General features: G+C 39.8%; 1 protein-coding gene across 7 annotated transcripts in view; it reads left to right on the forward strand.

The window, feature by feature from the left end:
- Nucleotides 1-16,796, forward strand: part of LOC140724897 (MAPK/MAK/MRK overlapping kinase-like) — a 109,534-nt gene that overhangs the window by 44,012 nt on the left and 48,726 nt on the right. For all 7 annotated transcript variants that reach the window (XR_012098209.1, XR_012098208.1, XR_012098211.1 and 4 more), the window contains 4 exons: nucleotides 5-183; nucleotides 5,356-5,457; nucleotides 11,027-11,200; nucleotides 11,942-12,062. Coding sequence is in view for 2 of the 7 variants with exons in the window: in XM_073039654.1 (XP_072895755.1) it covers nucleotides 5-183; nucleotides 5,356-5,457; nucleotides 11,027-11,200; nucleotides 11,942-12,062 (576 nt within the window). In the remaining 5 variants the exon portion in view is untranslated. The remainder of the gene's footprint in view (nucleotides 1-4; nucleotides 184-5,355; nucleotides 5,458-11,026; nucleotides 11,201-11,941; nucleotides 12,063-16,796) is intronic.

Here is a 16,796-nt window from a genome sequence, read left to right on the forward strand (position 1 = left end):
ACAGCAAAACTTGCTGAAGTTGGCAGATTTTGGTTCCTGCAGGAGTATGTTCTCAAAGCAGCCGTATACAGAATATATTTCCACCCGATGGTATCGAGCCCCAGAATGCCTACTTACTGATGGGTACTACAGCTTCAAAATGGACATCTGGAGCACAGGCTGTGTTTTCTTTGAAATAACCAGGTGACTTTCAAACTTTTTAGTCCTGCTGCATAACCATCATTAATGGAAAAACATTAATATTTTTCAACCATTTGATACCTCAGAATAGTGGAAGAACTATTAAGCCAATAGGGTATTAGAATGGTCAACTTTAATTCTAAATTCTAACCTGTTGTGGTTGTACCTCTGCTCAGCTAAATACCAAAGTTCAGTAAAAATTCACCAACCAAAAGTTATAGTACTATTAATATATAACACTTAAATAATGAGATCTATCATAAGTAGGTTACAGGTATTTCAGTGGAGTGCACACTTCATGCTCAGGATTTCAGATTATATGTGATGTAAATATAGTTTATTTTGTTTCTTCTCAGATAACATTGTCAGGCATGATTCGGTTGAGTGTACTCTCATTCCAAAATGGAAAATTTGAATATTGAGAATATATTCCAGAGGCTAGTAGACAAAAATCTACAATAGTTTGATTGTTAGTGCAAAAATGAATGTATATCATTTCCATGGTATTATTTTGAAGGAGACTGTTTCTTAGTAAATATTATTCAGTCAACATCACAAACAAACAAAAAATCAGCTGGTTATTATTTAACTATTGTTTGGGGAATCTTCCTGTATGCAATTTGTCCATCGTATTTCCTACATTACAAATGTAAGCCTTCATAAAACCTTCGGTGATGATCACCATATAAATCCCAATTTCCTTTATTTGGGGAAACAGCCATGGAACAGAAAGAAATAATACTTGACTCAAAAAGAACTCCATTCATGGTTTGTTTTCCATCTTAATTCACATCACTCTGGGCAGGAAGATTATTTAAAAAATCACAATTCTTTTAGTGAAACTGCAAATACAAAAAAACCAATAATAATAAATAAGCAATAAAATTGAAAACATGAATTGAAGAGTTCTTGAAAGTGAGTCCAAAGTTTGTGGGATCAATGTTGAGGTGAGTGAAGTTATCCCCTCTGATTTAAGAGCCTGATAGCTGAGGGGTAATAACTGTTTCTGAACATGGTGGTGTGGGACCTGAGGCTCATGTACCTCCTTCCTGATGGCAGTAGTGAGGAAAAAAGCATGGTATGGATGGTGGGGTCCTGCAACAGCACTCCCTGTAGATGTGCTCAGTGGTGTAGAGGGCTTTACCTGGGCTGATCCACACTGGCTCAAGAGCCTGATGGATGAGGGGTAATGACTGTTTCTGAATCTGATGGTAACAATCTCGAGGCTCCTTTATCATCTTCCTGATGGCAACAGCGAGAAGAAGGCATTCCTGATGGGAGATGATTGATGCTGCTTTCCTGCAAGAGTGCTCCATGTAGATGTGCGAGGTAATAGGAAGGGTTTTACCCCTTGATGGACTGGGCCATGTACACTACATTATGTAGGAGTTTCTGTTCAAGGGCGTTGATGTTTCCGTACCAGACTGTGATGCAACCTGTCAGTATACTCTCCACCACACACCTATAGAAGTTTGTCATCTGTATCATCAAGGAACTGCCTAAAGAGTAGTATGGGAAGGATATACAAATGGACACTCAATTTACTGAAGAGGGAGGATCAATCTTGAGATAACATCAGAGACTAGAACAGTTGAGTTATTCTCTAAATTTGGGGTTGGAATTTGAAAAGGCAAAGGCCCTGACAGTTATGAGTTGAAGGGAAGTATAATAAGCAGATACAAAGACTTCAGTTATGAGAGTATGTGTTGGCCCTACAGACTTGCAAGCCTGGCTTCACTATCCAATAAGATCTTGGCTTCTACACATGTTACTGCATGTTGCCCAGATCTGCAGAGAGATTTTTGGATTATTGGGAATCTTAATCTAGAACATACTCAATGACACAACCTTATCCTAAGACAACTCTGACCCTTCGAATCTACTTAAATTCTGAATTGTCTGAAATGCAGTTCTCTCTCTCCTTGGATATGGACGCCAGGTCTGTACACAGTACTTTAGATACAGGATCACCAACACCCTGAACAGTTGTAACATTGTTTCCAATCACAAGTGCAGCAGCAGTGTGTAAAAGTTTCTATAATATGGAAGTATTTAGGCAGGAGGACAGAGAAGTTTAAAGTAATATTTCAAAAGTCAGCTGTCCAGTGACTCAGAAATCTGATGGGTTGCCATCTGTTTCACCAGATAATGTTTGCCATGCTCCTTTTAAACCCACTGGAGCCCTATTTCCAACATTCCAGGATCCTGCATCCTGAACTACTAATCTAACCATGTTCCTGCACTCCCTTTCACCTTCACTGTCTCGCTTAAATATATTTTCAAATTATAACGTATAAAGCACTTCAATGAAAAGAAGTAACATCAATAGTAGCTCCCACTGCACCAGATTATTTTACTGTAGTCTATTGCAGAGAATGCAATCTTGATGCTCAGGGAAGAACATGAACTTGGATTCTCAGATGGAAAGGTGACCAGTCACTTAAAAGTTGCAGTAGAATGGGCGTAACAGCAGCATATGTGAAAGCAAATTAGTTTTGTAATCCTGACTTCCAGAAATCCTGAAAATTTAAATTTGAGCATATTGAAATAAAGTACACTTCATGCTGACTCCGTGAAATATTAAACCATTGAGCTAAACATGGACAAGGAAAGCATCTCACACAAAATGCTGGTGGAACGCAGCAGGCCAGGCAGCATCTATAGGAAGAAGCACTGTCAACGTCAGGACTGATGAAGGGTCTCGGCCCGAAATGTCAACAGCGCTTCTTCCTATAGATGCTGCCTGGCCTTGCTGTGTTCCACCAGCATTTTGTGTGTGTTGCTTGAATTTCCAGCATCTGCAGATTTCCTCGTGTTCAAGGAAAGCATCTGCTTGTCAAATAGGGTAAGCCTGCATCAGCATCTCCTTAGTTCATCAAAGCATGCATCTCTATACTAGATATCACATTGAATTAGCATCGATTGAATACTAATATTGTATGCAATCTGATAGGGTACTTAAATGCCTATCACTAAGAATAACTGGATTCTATCACCACGGGCAACTAGCTGTATTGTCAAGGAATTTGGTGAGAGAACCAATTAGAGGATTAATCATACTGAAGGTGTATCTACCCATGATAGTTTTGGCTGGACTGATACTACGTAGTCCTTCTGGAGACAAAGTCTGTGCATCACTGAGTCATTAGCAGCTGCTGAATTGTATACTTCCTCAATCTGTAACTACAGTGTTTGACTTACCAATCCGTATGTTTCAATCAAGTTAAGGTAGCAATTATGAGTAGATGAACATACTAAGAAGGCAGAAGTGCACCTAAATTGAGATGTCAATCAGCTGAAGCTACCATATTTGACCACACGTGAAGTAAACAAAAGTATACTATGAACATGCTATCCTGAAAGATAGGTGAGCTGAGCACAACAGGGCAAAAGTGAAATGCAAAGTATTTGCAAATATTTTTATCTAGTTGTCTTGTAAAAGATCCATCTTAGCCCCCAGAAAACCAGTTTTTGATTAATTCAATTAATTTTATTTGGTATCAAGTAATGTCTGTAAAGGCAACATCACCACATTTCATCTGTAATGTTAAAAACCTCATACTTTAAAACTCCCACACAAGATTTGTAGGTGATCTACAATACTTACATCTTTTTGACAGTGTGGAACTTTGCCTAGGCATGTTTTATTCACAAAAGTCAAGAAATCCAGTATGGTTAAATACCATCAGTCCACTGTCAATCACGGCAACATAAAGTGTTTATCAACCCTTGTTAATAATCAATATTTACACATCACTAAACCAATTTACCAGTCCTCAGTCTGTATTTTCATTAGGCTCAAAACATAAATACAACTTTAATGCAAACATAGACAAAGGAGCTGGATTCCAGAAGTGTGATATGGTGAAAATCACCACACATTTGATCACATTTGCCATCATAATAGCTTAATAAAATGAATCTTCTTGAACTAAGGTATGTCTGCACTGACTGTAGTTACTCAAAGGAAGATGTTGTGGTTTTTGTAGGTCAATTGTCTATATCAGGATATTGTTTTTAAGAGTTCCTTGGACGTTCTTCTTCCACTCATCTTTTTTTTAACCAATGACCTCCCTTTGTAATAAAGTCAGATTTGTAAATGTGCTCTAAAATTTGCATGTTGTTCAGTTCTACTCACAACTCTTCTGAAGCAGTTTATGTATGCATTTAACAATTGCGTAATGACAGGGCAATTAGTTTATGTGATTAATGAAATTTTTCAGAACTCTTAGCTGATAAATTACCACTGATCTAAATATTAAGAAATCAGTTAGAAGTTGCCAGCATTGATTTATGAAGGGACAACCATGGTTGACAAATCTCTTGGAATCCTTTAGAAGGTAACAGCAAGGAAGTGCAGTGATATAATGTTTATGATGAAAGCTTATAATTAGCTGATACATGGGAAATTAGAGAATAAGGATGTTCTATACTATATATCTATAAAAAATCATTAGAAGAGAGTAGAAATGAAGAACAGTTTCCCCCTCGCATTAAGGTTGAAAGTTGTAATGACATTAAATGGGCTTCCTGATTCCAGTTTACTCCAAATGAAGTATATAATTTGGATACAAAGGAGGAGTTATCAGCATTTGGGGATTATACCAAAATTTGAGGTATTATTCCTTAAAATCTTAATCAGATTTTTAAGCAGCATACACTACCTTGTTGTTTCAAAGCATGAGCAATATATTGTCACCAGCTCATTGCCTTCTATGAGGTTAAAAACTTGAAATATTTCTTACTTTGAGAACAATGCAAATTATGCAGTAATTTGATGAAAGTATGAAAATATGAAATGGTTAAGCAATCTTTGTAGAAGCAAACAGTTTCCAATAGTTGGACAAGCAAGGTACATCATAAATCTAAAGATAAATGTAGGAGATTCAGAACCAGGCAGAAGAAACATTTTCATGTGGAGTATAGTGAGATCCTAGAATTCAGTGCTAGGGTTAAGACTGAGGTATTGGATTGTATTGGTGAAAGAAAGGTAATGAAAACACACTGAGCAAATTGTATTAGAAATATTGGCTTATTGGAAAATGCTGATATGAACTGGTATAAATATGTACGTCTCTTTAATACAGTAAATGATTCATCATATAGATTATAACAATTTTGAAATACAGTGAAATAAATACTCATTACTTAAAAATTATTACTTCTCTCCTGTAGTCTACAGCCATTATTTCCTGGTTCTAATGAAGTTGATCAAATTGCAAAAATCCATGAAGTTGTTGGTACTCCAAAATCTGAAACTCTGAGAAAGTTCAAACAGTAAGTACATCCAAAATTACAATAAAATTAATATCTATCAAGTTTATATCAGGCCTATTTTCTGTTAATGATTTTTAATGTCTGCATGATGCACAAACAAAGAGAGACGATAAATGCATGGTCCAAATTCATCAAAATTCCAAATGGCATCAAAATTTTTCAACACTGCATAGTATCTTCTCCTGATGACTTGTTTGAGAGCTAGAAATAATTTCATAACTATCTAAACTGTGAACATGAAATTGTGTCATTATGGTACAGTACTGTGGGTCTTCTAACATCCTAATAGGAAATTGCAAGCACAGATTGAGTATTCCTTATCCAAAATGATTTTTCAGATTTTGGAATTAATTATGAGCTTGGGATCACCATCATTTCCAACTGTGCTACCAGTAAGCAGTCTTTGTCTTACACTTGTTCATCACACATATTTATTGATACAGCCATTCAGCATGTTAGACTTTCATCAGCAATGATCATGGCCAATTCATCAATAAATTTCTCTGCTGCTTCTTGATCAGCAGTGTCATTATCACCATAAATATTAAAAAATGTAATGTCATGCCTTTTCTTAAATTTCTGCAACTAGCCTTATGAATTTTCAGTTATCTTCAATTTTCAGTTTGGTGATGATAGTTTTTTGCTTGTTTCATGATCAGCATACAATTAAGCAGCACATGTTCACTCCAATGCTGACAGATCACTCTTTCAATATACAATCAAGATCTTCATTTACTGTTTCATACAGTGTTTTTCTATTTTCCATTAACTTTTGTTCATTACATATATGAGGTTACTTCCCTGAAAATTTACATCTACATCACTTCACGTTCAAGCTTTATGCATTTATCAAATAATAATTTAAATCCATTGTTGTGATTCACATAGAAGCAATTAAAGTGGTCTGCAATATCAAGAGATGCAACTGAGAAGAGTTGTATAGGAGAGGAAAGAAAGAGAGAGGATCTGGATGGTATATAAATACAGGTGCTGCTAGTTTGCAGCAATGGTCTGCGCTCAGTGTGCAGCTCTGAGCCCCCACATCTCAACATTGTGTGGCCATATCACTCGCTCGGTATTCAGTGGGAAGTGCCAAGCAGGGTACCAAAGTAAACCTTATGATATAGTAATCACTGTTTCCCAAGTTATCTCCAATATCACACGGCCCACTTACCCTGCCCCATTTTCCAAAACCAGAATCAGCAATGCTTCCTTCCTCATTAGGCTGAAACCATAGTGATTAAAGAGGTTCTCCTGTACTTGTTTCAGAATTTCCTCCATTTCTATGCTATTTACTCTAAAATTAACCTAACCAATATTAAAGTTACTCAAATATTACCACAACTGTTCTTGTATGCTAACTTCCCTGCAGATTTCCTCCTCTATTTCTTCTGACTATTTGGTGGCCTATGTAGAGATATTGAGTTATAGAAAAATACAGCACAGAGAGAAGCCCTCCAACCCATCTAGTCCATGCTGAACCATTGAAACTGCCTACTCCCATCGATCTGCACTGGGACTATAGCCCTTAGCATCTCTAATGTCCGTGTACCAACCTAAACTTCTCTTAAATCTCCTATCTCCTTTACCATAGCATTGGAGAGGGATAGGAACAGACAAGTTAGGAAAGGATTTAATTGAAGTAAGGGGAAATATAAAGCTATCAGGCAGGAACTTGGAAGCATAAATTGGGAACAGATGTTCTCAAGGAAATGTATGGCAGAAATGTGGCAAATGTTCAGGGGATAGTTGCAAAGATATTTTCCAGTGAGACAGGGAAAGGATGGTAGGGTACAGGAACCATGATGTACAAAGGCTGTTAGTCAAGAAGAAAAGCTTACGAATGGTTCAAAAAACTAGGTAATGATAGAGATCTAGAACAGACAGACAGACTTTATTGATCCCGAGGGAAATTGGGTTTCATTACAGTCGCACCAACCAAGAATAGTGTAGAAATATAGCAATATAAAACCATAAATAATTAAATAATAACAAGTAAATTATTCCAAGTAGAAATAAGTCCAGGACCAGCCTATTGGCTAAGGGTGTCTGACACTCTGAGGGAGGAGTTGTAAAGTTTGATGGCCACAGGCAAGAATGACTTCCTATGACGCTCAGTGTTGCATCTCTGTGGAATGAGTCTTTGACTGTACGTACTCCTGTGCCTAACCAGTACATTATGGAGTGGATGGGAGACATTGTCCAAGATGGCGTGCAGCTTGGACAGCATCCTCTTTTCAGACACCACTGTCAGAGAGTCCCGTTCCACCCCCACAACATCACTGGCCTTACGAATGAGTTTGTTGATTCTGTTGGTGTCTGCTACCCTCAGCCTGCTGCCCCAGCACACAACAGCAAACATGATAGCACTGGCCACCACAGACTCGTAGAACATCCTTAGCATTGTCCGGCAGATGTTAAAGGACCTCAGTCTCCTCAGGAAGTAGAGACGGCTCTGACCCTTCTTGTAGACAGCCTCAGTGTTCTTTGACCAGTCCAGTTTATTGTCAATTCGTATCCCCAGGTATTTGTAATCCTCCAACATGTCCACACTGACCCCTTGGATGGAAACAGGGGTCACCGGTGCCTTAGCCCTCCTCAGGTCCACCACCAGCTCCTTAGTTTTTTTCACATTAAGCTGCAGATGATTTTGCTCACACCATGTGACAAAGTTTCCCACCGTAGCCCTGTACTCTGCCTCATCTCCCTTGCTGATGCATCCAATTACAGCAGAGTTATCAGAAAACTTCTGAAGATGGCAAGACTCTATGTAGTAGTTGAAGTCCAAGGTGTAGATGGTGGAGAGAAAGGGAGACAGGGCAGTCCCCTGTGGAGCCCCAGTGCTGCTGACCACTCTGTCTGACACACAGTGTTGCAAATATACGTACTGTGGTCTGTGTGTGCATGTACTGTGGAAGATTATAAGGTTAGCAGGAAGGAGCTTAAGAATGAAATTAGAAGAGCCAGAAGGGGCCATGAGAAAGCCTTGGCAAGCAGAATTAAAGAAAACCCCAAGGCATTCTACAAGTATGTGAAGAGCAAGAGGGTAAGACGTGAGAGAATAGGACCAATCAAGTGTGACAGTGGAAAAGTGTGTACGGAACTGGAGGAGATAGCTGAGGTACTTAATGAATACTTTGCTTCAGTATTCACTGCGGAAAAGGATCTTGGCGAATGTAGGGATGACTTACAGCAGATTGAAAAGCTTGAGCATATAGACATTAAGAAAGAGGATGTGCTGGAGCTTTTGGAAAGCATCAAGTTGGGTAAGTCTCTGGGACTGGACGAGATGTACCCCAGTCTACTGTGGGAGGTGAGGGAGGAGATTGCTGAGCCTCTGGCAATGATCTTTGCATCATCAATGGGGATGGGGGAGTTTCCAGAGGATTGGAGGGCTGCAGATGTTGTTCCCTTATTCAAGAAAAGGTGTAGAGATAGCCCAGGAAATTATAGCCCAGTGAGTCGTGCTTCAATGGTTGGTAAGTTGATGGAGAAGATCCTGAGAGGCAGGATTTATGAACATTTGGAGAGGCATAATATGACTAGAAATAGTCAGTGTGGCTTTGTCAAAGGCAGTTCGTGTCTGACGAGCCTGATTGAATTTTTTCAAGTAAGTACATGTTCAGCACAGCATTGTGGGCTGAAGAGCCTGTATTGTGCTGTAATTTTTCTATGTTTCTAAATGTTGAAATCGAGCTTGCAGGCATCATTTGTGCTGGTAGCTCGTTCCACACTCTCATGGCCCACTTCTCATGAAGTTTCCCCTCATGTTCCCCTTAAACTTTTCACCTTTCACCCTTAACCCATGACCTCTAGTTGTAGTCTCGCCCAACCTCAGTGAAAAAGCCAGTTTGCTTTTATCCTATCTACACCTCTCATAATTTTGTATACCTCTATCAAATGTCTTCTCAGTGTTCTATGTTACAAGGAATAAAGTCCTAACCTATTCAGTCTTTCCTTATAACTCAGGTCCTCCAGACCTAGCAATGTAAATTTTCTCTGTACTCTTTCAACTTTATTTACATCTTTCCAATTGACGAGTGACAAGAACTGCACACAATACTCCAAATTATGCTTCACCAATGCCTTATACAACACCTGTACTCAGTAAACACAAAGTACACTGCAGATGCTGTGTTCAAATCAACACATACAAACAAGCTGGAGGAACTCAGCAGGTTGGGCAGCATCCGTGGAAACGAGCAGTCAGTGTTTCGGGCCAAGACGTTGACTGCTCGTTTCCACAGATGCTGCCCAACCTGCTGAGTTCCTCCAGCTTGTTTGTACATGTTGACCTGTACTCAGTACTTTGATTTAGGAAGGCTAATGTGCCAAATGCTTTTCTTATGACCCTATCTACCTATGATGCCACTTCAAATGAATTCTGGACCTGTATTCACAGATTCCTTTGTTCTACCACATTCCTCAGTGCTCTGCTGTTCACTGGGTAAGACCTACCCTGGTCGGTCCTACTGCAGTGCAACAACTTGCATTTGTCTGCATTAAATTTAATCTGCCATTTTTTCAGCCCATTTTTCCAGCTGATCCAGTTTCTTGGTAACTTCCTCAAAAATCTCTATAAAATTAGATTACCAGCAAAGATAGAGACGTCCATTGAAGTCTGATGATACGATTTTTAACAGTATTTATTAGTAAAAATACACAAAAATAATATCAATGCAAATATACAGATAATGTACGTCGTCAATACTAAACCTAAAAGTGCGGGTATAATAATAATAAGAAATAAGCTCTATTGTTGTCTAGGGGATAATGTATTGTCCAATGGAAATATAAAGTTCACTGCAGTTCCACAAGCTGCTGTCTTTTGGTTGTTGCTGTGTTGCACTTTGTTAGAGAGAGAGAGAGAAAGAGGAAAAAACTTGCCGGCTTTCCTTTATGATTTTGATCCGTCAGGGGTCTCGTTGTCATGGCCGTTCAAGTGTGACCTCTCCTTTAGCTAAACCATTCTTCCGTGGTGAGCTCGCCACCCAGGCAAGGGAGGACACACGCGAGCCCCCACCGGCTTTTGCTATAAAACGCTGTCACGGGATTTCTAGCATTTCTCCTGGTGCGTCTAAAGGGGGGTTCCCCAGACCCTCTTTTATCCTTACTCACGGGGTCTCAGATGTCAATCAGGTTGGGCTGATGCAATCCCGCAACCAGACCACTCTGGTTGTCCCCTGAGGGGTTTCAATGAATAGTACAGTACTCAATACACAATTCCTTCTCCAAGAGACAATGGCAGTTATCAGTGGTTCCGTTCCGCTGATGTCAGGACACATTCCAAACCTTGTGTATTCTGCGTCTCTCTCCCTCATGATGTGTATCTCTCTCATTTCCTGGGTCTCAGATCCGAAATAATAGCGATCTTGCGATTCTCAAAAAGGAGGGGGGGGGGGCGACTTTGTACCCTTTGGCCCCTCAGAGTTGCTTCACCTTCGTAACAGAGATAAATTCCTTATGATTCTCCTTCTAAGCAATCTTTCTATATTCCTGTGATACTTGGAGTTCAGACATTTAGGATGAAACAGCTTAGTGTGATTTCTTAATTTTTTTTCCGATACAGAACACGAGCTATGAGTTTTAACTTTCCAAAAAAGAAGGGAACAGGAATATCATGTCTCATTCCTCACACTCGTTCTGAGACTATTTCATTGATGCATGCAATGATGGAGTATGATCCTGAAGAACGAATCACTGCTAAGCATGCATTGCAGCATCCATATTTTCATGATCTGAGGTAAGACATAGTTTTCATTCAAGGTAATACATGATAATCTGTTTCTGATGGTGGTTAATCTGTTTTTGGCTGTAGAAAAAATACCTATTAAATTTTAATGCCTGTTTTCACTATTAAATCAATATACTTATAATGATCAAATAAGATCTTGTCCTGTTTTGGATTAATTTTCTTATTTCTGTGTATTTCTGAAATGCTTTCATTTAATAATTTTATAAAATATTATTTTATTGTGCTTTTAGAAACTAGATTTATACTTATAGGTGTAAAAGTTGAAAATCTTTTCAATCCATTTCTTCCACAAAAACAATGCTAAATGACATTTTAAGTTGTTCATCTTAAGGAATTGCTTTACATTTAAGTGGTTTTTGAAGAATTATTTTGTAAATATTATTGATATTCCATTGGGTTTCTACCATCATACTGTTCCCTGCTCTGTGCTGGGCTCTGCACCTACTGAATGTTTATGGGATTCTCTGCAAAACTGGCTTGACCTGAGGTACTCGGTAAACCAGGTATGCATGCAGACTTACATTTGGAGTGAGTTTTACTGTGCAATCAATTAATCATCCTCTCCTCCTGATAGCATAAAACATGACAACGGAATTAAAATTCATAGCGAGAAAATGCAATCCATTTAAGGTTTTTAATAAGTTATAAATGATTTAAATTTAGGAAGGAGGATACTAGTTTACATTAAGTATTACAGTAAAACTATTAAATAGTGATTTCTCTTTTTAGATTGGCAGAAAGACAAACCAATATAGTACATCGTTCAGTTAAATGCTTAGAAGGAAATGCAAACAATTTAAGTCCAAGTGTGGTTCATAATCTATGGAGAATCCATAAGGGACGGAAACGGGTAAGATGTGAGAAACTGGTATATTGCTTAACCTTTTGCTGTCCCCCAATGCAATATTTAATTATTAATTTGAAATTAACAATATGCTCAAAAGTAATTAAAACTGTAAACATTTCTTTTGATGCAAGCCTAATATCATTACAATAGAATACAAAATATAGCAGGTAATCAATAGCAAGATGGCGTTCATTGCCTTTCAAGTAACATCATACAAGGGGTGTACTGATTTGTGGTGAAGGTGACAATCTATTCCAAAATATTTCTAAAAGGATTTAGATTTTACTTTAGGGCAGATTCCACAGACTGAATATGCAGATAATCAGAATTTCCTGGAAAGCCTCAGGTTCTTTTCATTCATTTATTGGATGTGCATATCACAAACAAAGCCCATGTATTCTTCTTAAGCCCATCATTCCTACTGGGCATGGGCTGCTGACAGCAGCTCATTAGAGTACTCTATCCTGGGCTAGTCTTTCAAGTTTTCCATCATAGAAGATCCTTCTTCTCCCAGGGATTAAGTCTTTGGAGCTTCTGTTGGTGTTTATTTAGTTCTGGGTTTATATGGGATGGGATTGCTAGCCTCATGCCCAATCTTTCTCCTTTTGCAGCTGAGCTTAGGAGAAGGTGGTAGTGAGCTGATTTCTTGAACTGCTGAAGCTCTCCAATAGAAGTTATTCCCGCAGTGCTTAAGGTGTTCAGGCAGTTTGATCCAGCAGCCGTGAATGAACAGTACTTCATTTCCAAATCAGACTTGTACCCATTGAATAGGAACTCACTTTTACAGGGTACAGGATTCTTCAAGTTCTCCTCAGCTATATGGAGATGTTGTGCTTTCTGGACATAAAGTCTGCAAACAGGAACTGAGGCAATTATGTGATGTTCTGGTGGGAGTCCAACTGAATAAATCATGGTTGCTCAAAAGTTGGGTCGTATCTGCTTTGAACACAAGTAGCGTGATGTTGCAGGCCTTTAAAATAACATCTTAGTCCATAAATAAAGTGATCATATTTTTGGAAATTTAAAAATATAGTCACAGCAATATATGCAACTCACCCTTGCTTGGCTTGCACCCAGTGAGTAGCACCTTTGAATAGAACTTATGATACCCTAGCCTTGAACATTAAGCAATCACTTCCAAGAAAGTATTAAGCAACTATTTGGTGGAGGCCAGAAGAGAAATGGAAGTAAAGGCCAAGCAAAACACCACCAGTTTTTAACTTCACAACCTTCATCACTCCACCCTTCAAATACATAGGAATGCCATCACCCACAAGTTTTACTGTCACCTATTATGTCCGCTTGAATATACTTCACTATTTAATATTTTGCTGCTGGAGGATCACCATTCTAGAACTGTATTGCCAATAGAATTCAGAGGTTTCTTCACTAGAGGGAGCACATTAGTTGAAAAAGGCCACTTTCTCAAGCAAATCTGCGTTGTATATAACCGTGAGCCTTTCTACCAATGGCTTGATACCAAATAATTGATGTAAAAGTTAAATTGTTTCAAGAGGCATTTGGGTAGATTTTGCATTCATATCATTTCTCATATACTTTCTAGAGTTTAAAAGAACTGGGTTTATTTTAGTTTGCTTCATCTTTTAAAGATTGAATTAAATTTCTATTAGAATCTTGAAGCAAAATCAATAATTTGTTGTTCATTGTTTATGAATGTTATTTAGCTTAAAGGTTACAATTGATTGTCTCTCCCTGCTACTGCTACAATGAACTTGTGTCTGCATAACTCGCCTCCACTGTATCCCTCTTGATTCAGTCCCTTCTCACCTACATCTGTGACATTTCACATGCTCTCAATCTTTTCAATAACATTAAATTTCATGGCCCGAACTGCCTCATTTTCACCATGGATGTCCAATCCCTATACACTTCTATTCCCCATCAAGAAGGCCTTAAAATTATCCACTTCTTTCTCAACAAAGGACCCAACCATTCCCCTCCACCCCCACCCTCCTTCATTTAGCGGAACTGCTCCTCATCCTCAACAATTTCTCCTTCAGTTCTTCTCACTTTCTTCAAACTCATGGAGTAGTCATGGGCATCCACATTGGCCCAGTTATGCTTGCCTTTTTGTTGGCTATATGGAATAGTCCATGTCCTAAGCTTTCCTTGGTAATGCTCCCTAAGTCTTTCTGTGCTACATTGATGATTGTATTGGTGCTGCTTCATGCACCCATGCTGAGCTCTTCAATTTCATCAACTTTGCATCCAACTTCCACACTGCCTTTAAATTCATTTGCTCCATTTCTGACACCTCTCTCCCCTTTCTCGATTTTTTTTTTTTCTGTCTCCATCTCAGCAGGCAAATTGTCTACTGATATCTTTTATAAACCTTACCTCAGTTCCTTTGTTCCACCACATCTGTTCCCAAGAAGAGGTTTTCCTTTCCGAGACATCAGAGGTGTTGTCCTTCTTCAAAGAACAGGATTTCCCTTCTTGATGCTGTCCTCACCTGCATGTTCGCTATTTCCCAGTCATCTGTGCTCACCCTATCTTCCTGCCATCTTAACAGGGATAGAGTTCCTCTTATAACCATATAACAATTACAGCACAGAAACAGGCCATCTCGGCCCTTCTAGTCTGTGCCGACACTTACATTCACCTAGTCCCACTGGCCCGCACTCAGCCCGTAACTCTCCATTCCTTTCCTATCCATATACCTATCCAATTTTACTTTAAATGACAATACCGAACCTGCCTCTACCACTTCTAATGGAAGCTCATTCCACACAGCTACCACTCTCTGAGTAAAGAAATTCCCCTCGTGTTACCCTTAAACTTTTGCCCCCTAACTCTCAAATCATGTCCTCTTGTTTGAATCTCCCCTACTCTCAGTGGAAAAAGCCTATCCACGTCAACTCGATCTATCCCCTTCATTATTTTAAATACCTCTATCAAGTCGTCCCCCCCCAACCTTTTACGCTCCAAAGAATAAAGACCTAACTTGTTCAACCTTTCCCTGTAACTTAGGTGCTGAAACCCAGGTAACATTCTAGTAAAAACACAAAATGCTGGCAGAACTCAGCAGGCCAGACAGCATCTATGGGAGGAGGTAGTGACGATGTTTCGTGCCAAAACCCTTCATCAGGAGTGAAGTAACATGGGATGGTCAAGGGGGGATAAGAAGTGGGGGGAGGGATAAAGTAGAGAGCTAGGAAGTGATAGACTGGAGGGAAATGGGCTAGGGGGAAGGTGGAGAATTATGGGAAATAAAAGAGAAAGAAAGGTAGGGCTGGGGGGAGATTATAGTGGGGGGGGGAAGAGAGAGAAAGAGAACCAGACTAAAATAATAGATAGGGATGGGGGTAAGGGGGGGCAGGGGTATCAATGGAGGTCTGTGAGTTGGATGTTCACACTGGCAGGTAGGAGGCTACCTAGGTGGGAGATAAGGTATTGCTCCATCAACCTGCGTGTGGCATCTTGACGGTAGAGGAGGCCATAGACAGACATATCGGAGTGGGAGTGGTCTGTGGAATTGAAGTGTGTGGCCACAGGGAGATCCCGCCACTGCTGGAGGACTGAGCGCCGGTGTTTGGCGAAACGGTCTCCCAGTCTGCGGTGGGCCTCCCCAATGTATAAATGGCCACATCGGGAGCACCGGATACAGTATATCACCCCAGTTGACTCGCAGGTGAAGTGGTGCGTCACCTGAAAGGACTGTCTGGGGCCTGGGATGGTGGTGAGGGAAGAAGTGTGGGGGCAGGTGTAGCACTTCTTCCGTTTGCAGGGAACCGGCTTTCCGCAGGGATCGCTTCCTACACGACTCCTTTGTCCATTCATCCTCCCCATCCCTCCCCACCGACCTCCCTCCGGGCACTCATCCCTGCAAACGGAAGAAGTGCTGCACCTGCCCCCACACTTCTTGACCATCCCATGTTACTTCACTCCTGATGAAGGGTTTCAGCCCGAAACGTCGTCACTACCTCCTCACATAGATGCTGTCTGGCCTGCTGAGTTCTGCCAGCATTTTGTGTTTTTATTTATTTCCAGCATCTGCAGATTCACTCGTGTTAACATTCTAGTAAATCTTTTCTGTACTTTCTCTATTTTGTTGATATCTTTCCTATAATTTGGTGACCAGAACTGTACACAATACTCCAAATTCAGATTACCAATGCCTTGTACAATTTTAACATTACATCCCAACTCCTATACTCAATGTTCTGATTTATAAAGGCCAGCATACCAAAAGCTTTCTTCACCACCCTATCTACATGAGATTCCACCTTCAGGGAACTATGCACCATTATTCCTAGATCACTCTGTTCTACTGCATTCCTCAGTACCCTACCATTTACCATGTATGTCCTATTTGGATTATTCCTACCAAAATGTAGCACCTCACACTTATCAGCATTAAACTCCATCTGCCATCGTTCAGCCCACTCTTCTAACTGGCCTAAATCTCTCTGCAAGCTTTGAAAACCTACTTCATTATCCACAACGCCTCCTACCTACCTCTTGTCCTTACCTACTGCCCCATGAGCCTCAACATCCAAAACGTCATACTTCGTAACTTCCACCATTTTCAACAAGATCCTACCACAAAATATATCTTTCTACAGGGATCGCTCTCTCCATGATTCCCTTGTCTGTTTGTCCTTCTCCACTTTTCTCCTTCCTGGTATGTACCCCTGCAAGCAATCGAAAAGCTACACTTGCGCATTCACTTCCTCTTTCACCACTATTCAGGGCCCAGCCCTTCCAGATGAGGCA

The sequence above is a fragment of the Hemitrygon akajei genome, chromosome 3 (genome assembly GCF_048418815.1).
Source record: "Hemitrygon akajei chromosome 3, sHemAka1.3, whole genome shotgun sequence".
NCBI classification, from domain to species: domain Eukaryota; kingdom Metazoa; phylum Chordata; class Chondrichthyes; order Myliobatiformes; family Dasyatidae; genus Hemitrygon; species Hemitrygon akajei.